This window comes from Littorina saxatilis, linkage group LG10 (genome assembly GCF_037325665.1).
Source record: "Littorina saxatilis isolate snail1 linkage group LG10, US_GU_Lsax_2.0, whole genome shotgun sequence".
Lineage (NCBI taxonomy): Eukaryota > Metazoa > Mollusca > Gastropoda > Littorinimorpha > Littorinidae > Littorina > Littorina saxatilis.
In genome coordinates, this window is record NC_090254.1 from 14,252,795 (window position 1) to 14,270,748 (window position 17,954).

Here is a 17,954-nt window from a genome sequence, read left to right on the forward strand (position 1 = left end):
AATTTTGTGTACGCTGAAGACATGTTCATTTCAGCCTAAATCGTCTTTTGCAACGTCTGTCAACACTGATAGCCACATTAAGTCACGCGAGCATCTGCAATATCTTATATTTGTTGGTACAATGTTACTATGTGTACACTACCATTACGCTTGTTTCCCTGGTTTTTATCCTGTGCACAGACGTGGAGAGATGTGTAGGTGTTTGTGTCGTCACTGCTCCCTCTTTGCAGCGAGTCGTACACTGGGCTTGCAGCTGTGACACAGACAGACAGACACATCATATATGGTGACACACACACACACACACACACACATACCTAAAGTGTGGATGGTTACCTAAGAGGCGGCACTGGGTGTAGTGCCTTTCTAGTGCACTTGCACTACAACAGCACTGGGTGCAGTACTCGCTCCGGCATCGAAGAATTTTGCACTAAAAAATGCACAAAATTTGACCTATTTCGTCGCCTATAGAGGACGGAAAGAATGTCATTTTGAACATTGTTATGACATTCTTTCCGTCAAAAAAGTCAATTTAACGGTGTTAAATGAAGCGACCATCCACACAATTAGGTTGTCATCCAGAGTTTAGGTTGCCATCCACGTGTGGATGGTTGCCTTATGGTGATTTAGGCAACCAAACCTGTGGAAACGGGGGTACACACACACACACACACACACACACACACACACACACACACACACACACACACACACATACACACACACACAAACGCGCGGATGAAGTGAAATGGTCACACTACAGCTCGAAAGTGGGTGGACTCCAAACGACGGAGGTACATAGATGACATAGCTATACACAGAATCTAGAATGCACACAATAATGTACGCCTTACTGTGGGGTACCAGGCTTACACCTTTTTTTGTCTTGTTTTTATTTTCAGTTGCAAGGAGAGTTACAAAACTGGCTCGATTAATGCTTTACATTTGAGTTGATTGGGTCATTGTGGAATGCTGGGATTAGCATTAACCAGTAACCCATTTAATATCACCTGTGTTTTGAGTGTCGTTGTTCATGGCTTCATACACACGTAGGTCCATGTAGTCGTGTGGGACGGCTCCTGCCGCTTGTGTGTTTGGTTTGTCATACACTGGTTCTCTACCTGCACACCGACCAGCATTGGTTTGCCTTTCAGATTCCTTCCTTCCTTCCCGTGTAAACTATCTCGTCAGTCAACATAGATCTCAGCAGGCTTGAAACCTGGATAGGAGCGGTCTAGCGCGAATGCACACACACACACACACACATACACACACACACTTACACACACGCGCGCGCGCAAGTACGCACGTGCACACACACACACACACACACACACACACACACACACACACACACACACACACAAACACACTGTGGTCTGACTTCTACTCGTGCAAATTTGAGTTTTGTATTTGAATTAACTTCGTTAATGACACCCGTGTCTGCAAAATATATTCCGGACAAAATTCCACCAAAAACAGCGCCAAGGCTGTTGATCTTTTTATGTGCCCAAGTGCCAAAATGCTCGTATTCTATGTACAAGCCCGGACACATGTCAAACGATTATATCCCTAAACTCTCTAACAACCCTTAAAAAAGGGTGAACAAAGCTCGAGATTATAGGAGTATGTATGTCAGAAAGGGAGAAAAGTTAGATTATAAGACAAACAATTCATTGAATGGAAATCATTTCATTTCATTGAATGAAGGAATTCCACTCTGCAAAAGAAGCAACCAGGCTGTAGAGTCCAGGGAGCGTATTCAAAGCGTTACGACTGCTTGTCGTACGAGACGCGCCTCGAAGTTTGATAGCTCTGCATATAACAGTTGGCAGAGAGAGAAAGAGATAGGGAGGGAGGGAGAGAGAGAAAGAGAGTATGTACATGTAGATTGTATAGAAAAGAGTGCAAACGAAGTGCTAGATAATAAAAATCGTTCTCATAGAAAAAAGGGCAAACTTAGTCTTAGATTAAAACGCCACTTTCATAGAAACGAAGCTGTGCTGCGACTTCTGTCTTGTGTGTGGCGCACGTTAAATGTCAAAGCAGCACCGCCCTGATATCACCCTTCGTGGTGGACTGGGCGTTAAGCAAACAAACAAACAAACAAAATAGAAACGAAGCTCAAGATTATTAGTCAACTTTGTAGAGAGTAAGAAACAACAACAACAACAAACAGAAAAACAAACAAACCTAGATGTTAAAGGTCACTGTATAGACACTAACTCATGTAAGGTCAAATGATCTGTTTCTTAATATGTTAGGGGAATGGGGACCGGCACGGTTGGCCTAGTGGTAAGGCGTCCGCCCCGTGATCGGGAGGTCGTGGGTTCGAACCCCGGCCGGGTCATACCTAAGACTTTAAAATTGGCAATCTAGTGGCTGCTCCGCCTGGCGTCTGGCATTATGGGGTTAGTGCTAGGACTGGTTGGTCCGGTGTCAGAATAATGTGACTGGGTGAGACATGAAGCCTGTGCTGCGACTTCTGTCTTGTGTGTGGCGCACGTTATATGTCAAAGCAGCACCGCCCTGATATGGCCCTTCGTGGTCGGCTGGGCGTTAAGCAAACAAACAAACAAACAAAAGGGGAATGGGTGTCATGTAACTGATTTTACAATAAACGGCCTCATCACAAAGATTTCCACTCAAACGCTTGTAGTATAGAAGTTCCTAGCATTTCAGTGGGTGGAATTTCGGGAGTGGGGGGGGGGGGGGGGGGCGTCGCTCAGCATTACACAAGAGAGAATAATAATGTCTTTAATATTGAAAACAACCCCCCCCCCCAAAAAAAAAAGAAAAAAAAAGAAAGAAGTAAGAAGTATAAGAGTCCTATACAAACTTCCATCAATGCATCCACGACGCCACAAGACGAACAGGACGACGACCACTACGACGACGACAATTACAGTTGACGCAATTCCTCCGCCTACTCCCGCCCAGTTGGTGCTGTCGTCGCTTGTAGACGTTTCTCTGACTTTGTCTACCTCACCAGAGTTTGTGACTGCCGCCATTGTTGTGTGCCCTAAAACGTTAATTAAAAAAAGGATTTCCGACCACAATCAATCAATCAACAATCGCTCTTACAGGTGTCTAAGTTATTTTCGTGTGAGCGATCATGTTCACCTTGTTCACCTTGTGCGTGTGATCATACTACCCTTCCTTTTGGACACATACTACCATCTACAGCCTATTTGCTTTAGGTGCAGAGTAGGAATTGTTTTGAGAAAAGTGACAGATGTTAATAATAATAATAATCTGCAAAACTATTTCATTGAATGGAAATCATTTCATTGAATAAAGGAATTCCACTCTGCAAAAGAAACAACCAGGCTGTAGAGTCCAGGGAGCGTATTCAAAGCGTTACGACTGCTTGTCGTACGAGAAGTGCCTCGAAGTTTGAAAGCTCTCAGTCCGACAATTGTTGTCGTACTGCCGTATTCACAGGCATCGGACAGCCTCCCCGATAGCTAGCGGGGGCATTCCCTCGTTCTGCGCGTGCGCCTGACGCAGCAGCTGAGCCCTGTCAAGGCTCCGCTTGCTGTGGCTGGCTGACCGTGGCTGGCTCACCCCAAATCGGCGCCACGCAAACATCTTGATATGCACGATACGCGTGAAAACGCAACGCGAATATTACTTGCGAGACAAGAGGCTATAGGCACCCATTCTGTTCGCAAACCGAATTTTGTCAGTTATCACATCCGTCAACAGTCAACTGCAAAATATCGTGCATGCGGAATATAAATTTGTGCATGTATCCCGTCCCCCAAAATCGTATGTCTTACAATGTTTCTTCTTTCCCAGTAACGCTGCAAACTGATGGACGCCATCTTCAAATCAAAGTTATCGTACCGACAACAACAGTGCTTATCGGTAGGGATAGGCACCTCTAACTTTATCGTAGGACAGTGCCTACGATAGGCGCTATCGGTGGTTCATGAATTCCACGATAGAGGGGTTATCGGAAGTTTTCTGTTTCTCGTACCGACAAAACCCCTGTCGGAGGCTTCCTGAATATGGGCCTAGAGCCGGTATGCAAGAGTTGAGGTTTGACACTTCAGTCCAGGATAAACTGTACCCTCAGTGCAGTTTATTCCGAAGTAAAGTTTCTAAACTCGAATAGCGTATAACACTTCTGGAACATGTTGTAACCAACAAATGAAGCAACGGTAAATAGCTGTACCTTTAGCAAGGCCGCAGGACAACCCAGCATACAGTCCGGTCCAGCAGTCGTGTTGTTCAACCAGTGTGGGTGGACAGTCCATCAGTCTTGTTTCATTACCCTGGCAATGGACATCATCCATCCAGACTTTGGACATGATCTGGTCTCTCGGAATTTTAATTGTGTAAGCTCGTACTGTCGCTCTGCACATTCCACGCAAAACATAAAGTGTACAAGAAATTACAGGCAGAAAGAACCTTTCGAAAATGGTTCGAGAAAGGTTGCATGAAGAACGACGTCGAGTAATGAGCTCGATCTTCATGGCATTTTGTTTACATGACTGTTCTTCCGTGACAATTTCCCATGATATTTAAAGAAAAAAATCCAGAAAACTGCACTGAACAACAGAATACTCACTGCAAGGAAAGAACGAAACTCCTATGTTAAAAAACCCATTAATCAGATTAGTCATATCATTGTCATGCTTTGCTAAATAGAACCACGATCTACTAACAATAACACTTCGTATTTAGTAATTCCAAAAGCTTTCAGAGATTCGATTGGCCCGAACAGAGTTCGTTGAAGGAGTTTGTAAAACTGCAAACAGAATCAGAATCTCGATTTACTCAAGAAAGCTATTCTAGAACCCATCAGGACCAAGTGAACTGCGTGAAGCACATTTGCTTTATATCTACAATTTTAATGCAGAAGGGTTGTGTAGAGGAAAACCTATTCGGAAGAAAAGAAAAAGCCCAAGAATACATTGTTGTTTTACTTCTTAAACTATGCATGCCATTTATTATTTCCTCTCCAACTGTTGTGTAAGAAAGGAATAGAAACTCCAATACTCACGTGGTGTATCCAAGCTGACGACATACAACGGCCGCCTCCCGCCAGTCCCAAGAGAATCCACACACAGCCCCCCACGTTCCGTTGGCCAGGATCTGCACTATGCCCTGTCCTGCATGCGCTTTATTGACCAGACGCACTGAGCCGTGACCTGGTAGATCTCCTGTACGTACAAGTGATGAAGGTGCGCTACGTTTCAATGTTACACCTCTGTTCATCCCATGATATTGCGTAGTATCTCGTCAAGACACGGTGAATAAATATGACACAACAAAGCCGCGAAAGGCGTCATAATATTCATGTACCCTGTTGAAAGTAACATAGTAACGCATCCCATGACCACTGGTATATAATCTTTCAAGTTCCTATCATCCTTCATTGGCTCTGGCGACGCCCATTTTTAACCGCTTGCTTTTTACATTTAGTCAAGTTTTGACTAAATGTTTTAACGTAGAGGGGGGAATCGAGACGAGGGTCGTGGTGTATGTGCGTGTGTGTGTGTGTGTGTGTGTGTGTCTGTCTGTGTGTGTGTGTAGAGCGATTCAGACTAAACTACTGGACCGATCTTTATGAAATTTGACATGAGAGTTCCTGGGTATGAAATCCCCGAACGTTTTTTTCATTTTTTTGATAAATGTCTTTGATGACGTCATATCCGGCTTTTCGTGAAAGTTGAGGCGGCACTGTCACGCCCTCATTTTTCAACTAAATTGGTTGAAATTTTGGTCAAGTAATGTTCGACGAAGCCCGGACTTCGGTATTGCATTTCAGCTTGGTGGCTTAAAAATTAATTAATGACTTTGGTCATTAAAAATCTGAAAATTGTAAAAAAAAATAAAAATGTATAAAACGATCCAAATTTACGTTCATCTTATTCTCCATAATTTTCTGATTCCAAAAACATATAAATATGTTATATTTGGATTAAAAACAAGCTCTGAAAATTAAATATATAAAAATTATTATCAAAATTAAATTGTCGAAATCAATTTAAAAACCCTTTCATCTTATTCCTTGTCGGTTCCTGATTCCAAAAACATATAGATATGATATGTTTGGATTAAAAACACGCTCAGAAAGTTAAAACAAAGAGAGGTACAGAAAAGCGTGCTATCCTTCTTAGCGCAACTACTACCCCGCTCTTCTTGTCAATTTCACTGCCTTTGCCATGAGCGGTGGACTGACGATGCTACGAGTATACGGTCTTGCTGAAAAATGGAATTGCGTTCAGTTTCATTCTGTGAGTTCGACAGCTACTTGACTAAATGTTGTATTTTCGCCTTACGCGACTTGTTTTTTTTTATCTATATATATATACGACTAGTGTCTGTCTGTCTGTCTGTTCGCAATGCACGGCCAAAGTTCTCGGTGGATCTTTTTCAAATTTGGACACCGTATTCAGCTACACCCCGGACACAACCTCATCGATGAGATATTTCAACACGTGCTCTCAGCGCGCAGCGCTGTGCGCGCTGAACCGATTTTTGTTGTTGTTGTCGGGATCCACTACCAGTAACTCTTCCTTATCTTCTCCAGTGTTTTCAGCCGCGATTATCTCCCTTCCTCCGTGTGGCGTCAATCCATATTCCCGTTACTACGTTACTATTTTTAGAAGGTCACTGCACGTTACTATTTTTAGAAGGTCTCCAGTGTTTTGCGCGTTTATCTCCTTTCCAAAGCCGGGTCCCAGGCGCAGCCTGGTATTCGGCTCTACTTCTTCCCGGCGAAGCCGGTACCCGGCGAAGCGGGTAATCATCTAGTATATATATATATATATATAATTATATGTTATAGCCCAAGTGGAGAATTCTTCGTTCTAATCTCCTGTTATATTTTCACTATCCCTACACTGCCTGAGATCACATTTGGCCATGTTGAAAACCCCAGAAGAACCCTCGCTATAGATTACAATGAAATTTTGAGCCGATGAAGACACATTTTCTAACTAAGACATTACGGGGTTTCAGCGTGACTTTTTATGTCGAGAAGAAAATCTTGTATCAAAACAAAGTTTTTCAAAATTTGGGTCCGAATCGGAGTATCACCGTCCCGAAATCTGACAACAAAAAAAGCAAAATGAAGAGGAGGGGGGGAAAAAACACAATCCAAGCGGAAAAACACCATCATCAAAGTTATTACACGGTCAAATCTGACTTAAAAAAAAAAAAAACAAGAGAAGGAAAAAACCACCAACCCAACAAAGTCGAAGACGGGTAGACACACATCACAAGCTTCCACAACAAAACAAAAAAAAGAAGATATAGACTTCTACGAAATAGAAGCTGAAATAATATGCACACACACACACACACACGACCGCCTCAATAACGAGTCCGGGAAGGTTATTCGTAGTAACACGTCACCTTTCTTTTTTCTCGAACAACTCTCGGTCAGGCTACTATACTACTACTACTACTACTACTACTACTACTACTACTACTACTACTACTACATCTCAATATCATGGATGTTTTTTGGAGTTGTTTTTCATACGAACACGATTGAGCGAAAGTTTGTTATCTTCATTTCTAAAAGGACAATGTAATGTAAAAGAAAGCCAGCCGGGACAGTGGTCACACGCCTTCCTTCACTAACCAGGCAGAAGAAATGAATGTTGTTATTATTTTAGAATTGTAAGGTGTGGATGAGAGTAAATTTCCTTTATTTTTAAAATGTGATGGTGTATCACAAGCATTATTATTGTGGTTTGGAGATGCTTACACATGATATAGTCACACAGAACACTTTACAATATAAGAAAAAACAACATAAAAGCAAACTCTCACTGCCACGCGTCACACATCCGTACAATGATATTAACTATAACTCAAATAGTTGATATGACAAAGTTTTTTTTTTTTTTAAACGAACATAATGCACAAAACATATTGCCTGGTGCGTGTGTGTTTATATGTATGTATAGCATGTTTTTGTGTGTGCTGATATGTCTCGCGCGTTGTGGTGCGTATCGTCATGGCTGTTCCGCGGCTGTGCCGTTGAGTTAGTGTGTGAATGTATATGGTGCATGAGTAGGTAGGAGTGGTGATGCCGTTGTGGTGTGTTTTGTTGTGGCGTGGGTGTCTTGGCGATCGGTCACCACCGTGGTGGGCCGTGTACCGCAACGAACACACACGAACCGAAAGTACACACACATATAACTGACATCACACAGGCGGTTTAGACTAGAGAGAAAATAACATTTCAAAGACGAGAAAGGAGCTTAAAGCATGGGATACTGTAACACACACAATTCAGGAAAACAATTTAAGAATTTACTTTGAGAGTAATCACAACAAAATATATTCAGATTCTATTTTCCTATCCTATCGTCATACACCTTGGCTAATTTAGGCACAGGTCTTATACTTCTTCAAGTGGTCAGGACAGAGAGAGAGAGAGAGAGAGAGAGAGAGAGAGAGAGAGAGAGCGATAATTCACGCAATCCTTTCTCCGAGTCTAGCCTATTCGTTGGCCGTCTATTCTGTGACCTTCGGTTTTCTTGTACACGTTTCCATTGGTTATTCAACATCGGGTGACTATTTCCTTTCTAATTTTTACCACAAACAATAATCATTGTGAAAGCTTGCAAATGGTCAAACGCGTGCCAGCCTATCGCATAATAATACAAAAAACCCGTACATCACGTTCCTTTTAAGTCCTTATCATGATCAAACTGTGACGGGTTCTAAAACAACCGTGACTTTTGACATTATTGTCTTTTCTGCTAGTACATTATCATTTGAATCTTGAAAACCTATAGCTTTCATTTACTCGGCTGTATTCCTCAATCTCACTATACAACTCGTTATCGTTAAATTCAATATTTACAATTAACATTAAATCCATTTTAAATCCTAATTTTCACCGTTGAAAGGTATGACAACAATCAACAGTGTGAGATAAAAGAAATCCTCAAATTGCTTAGGATACAGGCACCCCATGAAAGCAGGCACGCACAGAGGCACACATGCTTTTACAGATACTTTGCAAAAATATCAATTGAAAACCTGCATGTCGTAATTTCGTATTGCATGCTTCACTATCTGTTAGATGGTAAACCCTACGTCTGATAAAGACCCCCCCCCCTTTGAGTTTTAAGGGGGGGGGGGTGTCATTTGGTGTGTGTGTGTTTGTTTGTAGTATATACCCGCCATGTTGAAAACCCCAGAAGAACCCTCGCTATAGATTACAATGAAATTTTGAGCCGATGAAGACACATTTTCTAACTAAGACATTACGGGGTTTCAGCGTGACTTTTTATGTCGAGAAGAAAATCTTGTATCAAAACAAAGTTTTTCAAAATTTGGGTCCGAATCGGAGTGGGGGTTATTTTGTTTAAGTGTATTTATAACAGCAAACAATAACAAACAATAACACACAATAACACACAATAACACATGTAGAAGGATATCCCAGGGCCCCGTTCAAACGACAGTGAAGAATCTTTTCGACTTGTGTAAACCCCTTCCCTCTTTTTTCTCCCTTTCCTTTCCAAGCCGCACGGGACATGTTCCAATTGCTGTAAGAATCGTTCCTGCTAATTCTTTCCCCCCTCATAAACAAGTTATATGCTTGCACGTTCACCTTTTAAAAGCGGAAACATATCTCCCACTTTGGGGCCTCATATCATCTTCCAGAAACTAATATTCGATGAAATCAGAAATAATGAACGGGAAACATATTCTGTTTTTATCAGCATTCATTGTGCAATTTTAGTGCGGTAATGCATTCATCAGAGAATGAAAGATTGCCCGTTCTTCATGTTTAGTGATGGTAACACTTTCCGAAAAGGCATCAACACTACGGGTGCGTGCCGCAAGGGAAACAGAATGATAATATTTTTAGCTCCTACGACTAAACTTTTGTTGTTTAGTTTTGTACATCTCACAACTTCTGGCTCGGAATTGTTAGCATTCATTGTGCAATTTTAGTGCGACAATGCGTTCATCAGAGAACGAGAGATTGCCCGTTCTTCATTTTTAGTGATGGGAACACTTTCCGAAAACTTGTATCAACACTACTACCCGGGCCGGCGTGCCGCAAGTGAAAAACAGCATGATAATATTTCCAGTTCCTTTTCCACACCGTCAACAGAAACGTATATGTTCTCTCAGAGACTGAGTTGAGAGTGAGTGAGCCGAGAGAGACTGAGAAAACTTGTATCAACACTACTACCCGGGCCGGCGTGCCGCAAGGGAAAAACAGCATAATAATATTTCCAGTTCCCTTTTCCACACCGTCAACAGAAACGTATGTTCTCTCAGAGACTCGGAGTTGAGAGTGAGCAGTGAGCCGAGAGAGAGACTGGGAGTAATCGATATGTTTTTCCCCTGGGGCATCACAGGTGTGCTGTTTTGTGAAGGAAGCTGCGAGAACTTGCAGGGTCAACGACCGCCGGGGGGTTCAAGGACAAGGAGAAGGAATTCGCATCATGCCGCCGCGCTGTACAGAAACTGCACTGCTAATTCTTTCCCCCTTAAACAAGTTATATGCTTGCCGCACGTTCACCTTTTAAAAGCGGAAACATATCTCCCACTTTGGGGCCTCACATCATCTTCCAGAAACTAATATTCGATCAAATCAGAAATAATGAACGGGAAACATATTCTGTTTTTATCAACGCTGCTACTGCTGTGTGATAATATTTCCAGTTCTTTAGAGAGAGAGAGAGAGAGAGAGAGAGAGAGAGAGAGAGAGAGAGAGAGAGAGAGAGAGAGAGAGAGAGAGAGCTCCTATACGACTAAAACTTTTGTTGTTTAGTTTTGTACATCTTTACAACTTCTTCTGGCTCGGAATTGTTACCATTCATTGTGCAATTTTAGTGCGGCAATGCATTGGCATCAGAGAGAACGAGAGATTGCCCGTTCTTCATTTTTAGTGATGGTAACACTTTCCCGGAAAACTTGTATCAACACTACTACCCGGGCCGGCGTGCCGCAAGGGAAAAACAGCATAATAATATTTCCAGTTCCCTTTTCCACACCGTCAACAGAAACGTATGTTCTCTCAGAGACTCGGAGTTGAGAGTGAGCAGTGAGCCGAGAGAGAGACTGGGAGTAATCGATATGTTTTTCCCCTGGGGCATCACAGGTGTGCTGTTTTGTGAAGGAAGCTGCGAGAACTTGCAGGGTCAACGACCGCCCGCGGGGGGTTCAAGGACAAGGAGAAGGAATAATTCGCATCATGCCGCCGCGCTGTACAGAAACTGCACTGCTAATTCTTTCCCCCTTAAAAACAAGTTATATGCTTGCCGCACGTTCACCTTTTAAAAGCGGAAACATATCTCCCACTTTGGGGCCTCACATCATCTTCCAGAAACTAATATTCGATCAAATCAGAAATAATGAACGGGAAACATATTCTGTTTTTATCAACGCTGCTACTGCTGTGTGATAATATTTCCAGTTCTTTAGAGAGAGAGAGAGAGAGAGAGAGAGAGAGAGAGAGAGAGAGAGAGAAAGAGAGAGAGAGAGAGAGAGAGAGAGAGAGAGAGAGAGAGAGAGAGAGAGAATGATAATATTTCCAGCTCCTATACGACTAAAACTTTCGTTGTTTAGTTGTGTACATCTTTACAACTTCTTCTGGCTCGGAATTGTTACCATTCATTGTGCAATTTTAGTGCGACAATGCGTTCATCAGAGAATGAGAGATTGCCCGTTCTTCATTTTTAGTGATGGTAACACTTTCCGAAAACTTGTATCAACACTACTACCCGGGCCGGCGTGCCACAAGGGAAAAACAGCATAATAATATTTCCAGTTCCCTTTTCCACACCGTCAACAGAAACGTATGTTCTCTCAGAGACTCGGAGTTGAGAGTGAGCAGTGAGCCGAGAGAGACTGAGAGTAATCGATATCTTTTTCCCTGGGGCATCACAGGTGTGCTGTTCCGTGTGCATTAAGGGTTGTGTTGGGTCGGGTTTTATCTCACCATTTGTGGCTTTGCTCTTTGTCTCTGTTAATGGGGTCCAACTCGCTTCGTTTCTGTACAAAGTCCCTAAATTGGTCGTTTGATTCTTCTTTTGCCTTTTGTTCTTATTTTGTCTTTTTATTCTTATCGCTTTTTGTTCTTTTTGTTTGTCTTATTATTATACTGGGACTTATTTTTCCACTCCGGTCGTTGGGAGATGTTGTCAGTCTGACGTCCACCAGTCAACCCCACCCTCTCCCGTGGTTATCTGCTTGATATATTAAAATGATTAATGTTGAGGTAAGATCGATGAGTCCTGTGATTGGTTGATTTGTGTTTTTGGTTATGATTGGTCGGTCGGTTTTCTCTCGGGCGTTTTGATTGGTTGGAACCGAAGCACTGTTCATTATTCCTACGAGAAAAAAAAGTCCGCATTAGCACTAATTTTGATTGGCTGCTAAAAATAATAATCATGATATTCCTCCGCGCAGAGAGATATATCGTTTACAAAAAAAAAAAAAAAAAAAAGAAGTTCTCATTTTGATCACATTACTTTCTTTTTAGCATTGTGCTCAGTAAAAGTCACTAACAACCACCAAACACTAAGACTTTATTTCACACCATCAACACAAAGATAAAATCGCAATCAATAAACTGGCGTACACAGGGCCCGCGCGCCTGTAAGGGGAGAAAATCTCTGACAGGCGGAGAAGGAAGCTGCGAGAACTCTGCAGGGTCAACGACCGCCCGCGGGGGTTCAAGGACAAGGAGAAGGAATTCGCGGCATCATGCCGCCGCGCTGTACAGAAACTGCTGCACTTATACAGTTCATAAGCCGTCTTTTCTCCCACCAAAAAGGAAAATTCGTATGAAAGAATATTTTCCCCCTTTCTTTTCAGATCAACAGACACGATGCTCAGTTAACGTTGTGCGAGAGAGAATAGCCGCAAACATTCGTACCACCAAAGCAAACCGAAAAACAAAAGCACAACAGATGAGATGTTTAAACTTAATGCTTTTAGCCACGGGTTTGAGTTTAAAAAAAAAAAGTCACTACAAACACATAACACTAAGACTTTTTGTTGTTACAATTCTTTCGGAAGCGAGTTTTGGGACTATAAAAAAAAAGTAGTTCTCATTTGGCCAGAATCCTATATTTTATAAGTACTTTTTTTTTAGCAAAGTGCTCAAAAGTCACTAACACCACCACCTCCACCACTACTAACACAAAGACTCATTGTTGTTGAAATTCTTTCGAAGCGAGTTTTTGGGGGGCCAAATAAACAGAAGTTCTCTTTTGTCAGAAGCATATATCCTTGCACAGCACTTTTTTGTGTGTGGATCATCGTACTTAAATGTCCTGACATAATATCAACGCAGAAATGACGGTGAAAGGTTCCCCCTTTCTTTCTTTCTTCTCAATTCTGAATTTTCTTTTTTCTTTGTGGGTAATTTCGTTTCAAATTGTGTGAAGTTTTTGTTTGTTTCCTTCCTTGTCATTCTTGGAGTGTGTGTTTGATTTCGAGTCTAAAAATAAAGAATAAACAGAAGTTCTCTTTTGTCAGAAGCATATATCCTTGCACAGCACTTTTTTTTTGTGTGTGGATCATCGTACTTAAATGTCCTGACAGAGAGCGAGTGAGAGAGAGAAACTGGAAGTAAAGGATTTCTTTTTTGGGTGCCGCATCACAGGTGTGCTGTTTCGTGTGCATTAAGTTTTGTGCTGGGTCGATATTTATCTCACCATGTGTGGCTTTGAGTTGAGAGCGAGTGAGAGAGAGAAACTGGAAGTAAAGGATTTCTTTTTTGGGTGCCGCATCACAGGTGTGCTGTTTCGTGTGCATTAAGTTTTGTGCTGGGTCGATATTTATCTCACCATGTGTGGCTTTGAGTTGAGAGCGAGTGAGAGAGAGAAACTGGAAGTAAAGGATTTCTTTTTTGGGTGCCGCATCACAGGTGTGCTGTTTCGTGTGCATTAAGTTTTGTGCTGGGTCGATATGGATCATCGTACTTAAATGTCCTGACATAATATCAACGCAGAAATGACGGTGAAAGGTTCCCCGTTTTTCTTTCTTTCTTCTCAATTCTGAATTCTTTGGGTAATTCCGTTTCAAATTGTGTGAAGTTTGTTTGTTTCCTTCCTTGTCATTCTTGGAGTGTGTGTTTGATTTCGAGTCTAGACTTTTTTGATTGAGATGACTGATATAATTATGTGGGTAATTGTAGTGAGCGGCGACGAAAAGTTACTCTCTCCCCCAGTATACATTAGTAATGCCCAGACACAACTTCGACACAGAAATGACGGTGAAAGGTTCCCCGTTTTTCTTTCTTTCTTCTCAATTCTGAATTCTTTGGGTAATTCCGTTTCAAATTGTGTGAAGTTTGTTTGTTTCCTTCCTTGTCATTCTTGGAGTGTGTGTTTGATTTCGAGTCTAAAAATAAAGTTGTACATTATAATTTATGATGGGAGTGAGAGTATAGTTGTTCTTCGTCTTCTTCTTCTTAAAACTTTTTTGATTGAGATGACTGATATATGTGGGTAATTGTAGTGAGCGGCGACGAAAAGTTACTCTCTCCCCCAGTATACATTAGTAATGCCCAGACACAACTTCGACACAGAAATGACGGTGAAAGGTTCCCCGTTTTTCTTTCTTTCTTCTCAATTCTGAATTCTTTGGGTAATTCCGTTTCAAATTGTGTGAAGTTTGTTTGTTTCCTTCCTTGTCATTCTTGGAGTGTGTGTTTGATTTCGAGTCTAAAAATAAAGTTGTACATTATAATTTATGATGGGAGTGAGAGTATAGTTGTTCTTCGTCTTCTTCTTCTTAAAACTTTTTTGATTGAGATGACTGATATATGTGGGTAATTGTAGTGAGCGGCGACGAAAAGTTACTCTCTCCCCCAGTATACATTAGTAATGACCAGACACAACTTCGACACAGAAATGACGGTGAAAGGTTCCCCGTTTCTTTCTTTTTTCTCAATTCTGAATTCTTTGGGTAATTCCGTTTCAAATTGTGTGAAGTTTGTTTGTTTCCTTCCTTGTCATTCTTGGAGTGTGTGTTTGATTTCGAGTCTAGAAATAAAGTTGAACATTATAATTTATAATGCATTCATCAGAGAACGAGAGATTGCCCGTTCTTCATTTTTAGTGATGGGAACACTTTCCGAAAAGGTATCAACACTACTACCCGGTGCGTGCCACAAGGGAAACAGAATAATCCAGCTCCTGTTGTTTAGTTTTGTACATCTTACATCTTTTGGCTCGGCATTGTTACCATTCATTGTGCAAGTTTACTGGCAATGCATTCATCAGAGAACGAGAGATTGCCCGTTCTTCATTTTTAGTGATGGGAACACTTTCCGAAAAGGTATCAACACTACTACTACCCGGGCCGCGTGTCACAAGGGAAAAACACCATAATAATATTTCCAGTTCCTTTTTCCACACCAACAGAAACGTATGTTCTCAACAATAAATGTTTCTGTTCATAATTGATTAAAATCCTAAAAACACAGTCCTAAACAATACATAATTACCAGATTGAATAAAAGCACACAAATTAAATGCTGTCAAAGCAGACGAGTTGTATCCCTACACAAGACAGACATTTTCTGGGGCTAGGGGAAGACAATAAGACTGGAGTTATCCCCCAGCATAGAAGTCTAAAGACTAACCATACTAACAACGGACAGTGCAGGGGAGATAACAAAAATGGTGATTTAAAAGACTCTCTCTTTGTGAAGTGAGTGTGTATGTGTGCGTGTGTTTGTGTGTGTGCGTGTGTTTGTGTGTGTGCGTGTGTTTGTGAGTGTGCGTGTGTTTGTGTGTTTGTGCGTGTGTTTGTGTGTTTGTGAGTGTGTTTGTGTGTGTGAGTGTGTGGTGTTACAGGTCGCCAAATCCACAAGATATATACGGCACAATAGCGAAATACATAAACACACACACACACACGCACACAAACGACTAAATAAACACGGCACAATAAGAGAGAGAGAGAGAGAAAGAGAGAGAGAGAGAAAGAGAGAGAGTGAGACTAAGAGTGAGTGACTGAGTGACTGAGTGAGACTGAGTGAGAGTGAGTGAGAGAGAGACTGAGAGAGAAAGTGAGAGTGAGTGAGAGAGAGAGAGTGACCATACAACGGGAAGTAACCTACAACCGTATATTTCCTGCGATATATTGTATGTTATGATATTTTGCAATGATGTTTAGCCATAGTTCTTTATACGCGTAGGTGTGCGAGAATATGTAAGCGCAGAGCTTTAAAGATGTTCATGTTATATAGTGCTATACGTTTTATGTAAAATCAATGTCTTGTTTGTATTACTGTTATGTACCACCCCTGAATTTCTCTATGAGATAATAAAGTATTCTTCTTATTCTTCTTATTCTTAAACAGAGCAAGATTTTCCGACAACGGTTGTAGAACTTGGCATCTTTCTGACAGAGACAACACAGAATCACGATGATGTTAAAAAAAAAAAAAATTCATTCAACAATTCATAAAAAATTATATTTTTTTTATTTCATATCAAAACCACATGGACGATAACAGGCACCACCCATTTGTTACATACATGTGTTTTTTACTCATATGGTCTGGAGTTTTCAACTTGGACTACAACATATGTTTCAATCAGATCTACTACAGTAAATATTTGAAAACTCTGGAGCAAAACGAACAACTCATCCGTGAAAATCTCACCATACTCTTCCGCTTCTCAATTGCTTGGATACAACAGAGGTTGAAAATCGATCAATCGTTCCACTCCACGATTGGTATGGAATCTTTTTCAACCTTCTCGGTCAGGTTTAACTCAACCGTGACTTTTTGCCCGAAGTAGTAGCCACAGAGATTGCGTTGGATGATGAGGTAGGATTTCTCGCCTGCTGAACGAATTCTTCCTCATCACCCAAACCACCTCTAAAAAGTAACGGCCGCGAAGTTTATCTCACTAGTACAGACCTCGGGGCTGATACTACATACTTTTGAACCAATCGTTGCACGGGATCTGCTGTAGTTCGTGATAGCGAGCCCTATATAGTCGTTCGTGCCGTCCTACCGCAATTAACTCATTCATGCTTCTTCCGTCTTTTTCTCAGTTCTCGCTATCAATTCGTTGTCGTTTTTACGCGTAGGACATGACGTGTCATCATCATCAACAGCAACAGAATCAGTTATTGACACGTTTTTCAAGTATTTCAATCAGGCTCAAGTTCCTTGTTTTGTAAATTTGCCGTGCATCAAAAGTTTGTTCATCATTTTTTTTCTCACAATTGTTTGGTTTGCTCTTTGTCGGCTCAACTCGCTCCGTTTTGTTGACTAATTGTTCCTGCTCGCCCCCCTTTTTTTTTTTTCTCTCCCACCACAGAAACACATCCTGGCTTATTGATGCTGCTGCGTCCGGTGCCACAGAGGGAATGAATCACGACCTGCTCTTTTTTTCCGTTTTATTGTCTAGTCGTAGTATGACTCAACTGTTGTTTTGTGTATATTGCAACTTTTGGCTGAAAAGGACTTTCTTTCGTGTGCATCAACGTTTTGTTTTTGTCATTTTTCATCTCACAACTTTTAGCTCAAGTTCCCTGTATTGTAAATTTGCTGTGCATCAAAAGTTTGTTCATCATTTTTCCTCTCACAATTGTTTGGTTTGCTCTTTGTCTCTGTTAAGGGGCTGAACTCGCTTCGTTTTGTTTGACTCCTTGTTCCAACAAACTAAATTGTGCTCTCCCTTTCCAAGCTGCAACTAATTTTGGCATGTTCTCTCGCTATAAGAATCGTTCCTGCTCTCCTTTTTTTCTCTCTCTCACCACAGAAACACATTCTGGTTTATTTTCAACGCTGCGTGCTGCGTGCTACAGAGGGAATGAACCATTTCGTTTTGTTTCTTTCTTTTTATTAAACTCTCGCTCTAAGAATTGGCTTTCTTTCGTGTGCATCCACGTTTTGTTTTTGTCATTTTTCATCTCACAACTTTTAGCTCATCATTTTTCCTCTCACAATTGTTTGTTTTGCTCTTTGTCTGTGTTAAGGG

At 41.4% G+C, this 17,954-nt stretch overlaps 1 protein-coding gene across 2 annotated transcripts in view; it reads right to left on the bottom strand.

Moving 5' to 3' along the window:
* The window catches only part of LOC138978221 (scavenger receptor cysteine-rich domain-containing protein DMBT1-like), a 101,212-nt gene that overhangs the window by 4,179 nt on the left and 79,079 nt on the right, over positions 1 to 17,954 (bottom strand). For both annotated transcript variants that reach the window (XM_070350881.1, XM_070350883.1), the window contains exons 18-22: positions 5,012 to 5,171; positions 4,181 to 4,362; positions 2,840 to 3,022; positions 1,011 to 1,121; positions 143 to 253 (exon numbers count right to left, since the gene is read on the bottom strand). In XM_070350881.1, coding sequence (XP_070206982.1) covers positions 143 to 253; positions 1,011 to 1,121; positions 2,840 to 3,022; positions 4,181 to 4,362; positions 5,012 to 5,171 — 747 coding nt within the window. The remainder of the gene's footprint in view (positions 1 to 142; positions 254 to 1,010; positions 1,122 to 2,839; positions 3,023 to 4,180; positions 4,363 to 5,011; positions 5,172 to 17,954) is intronic.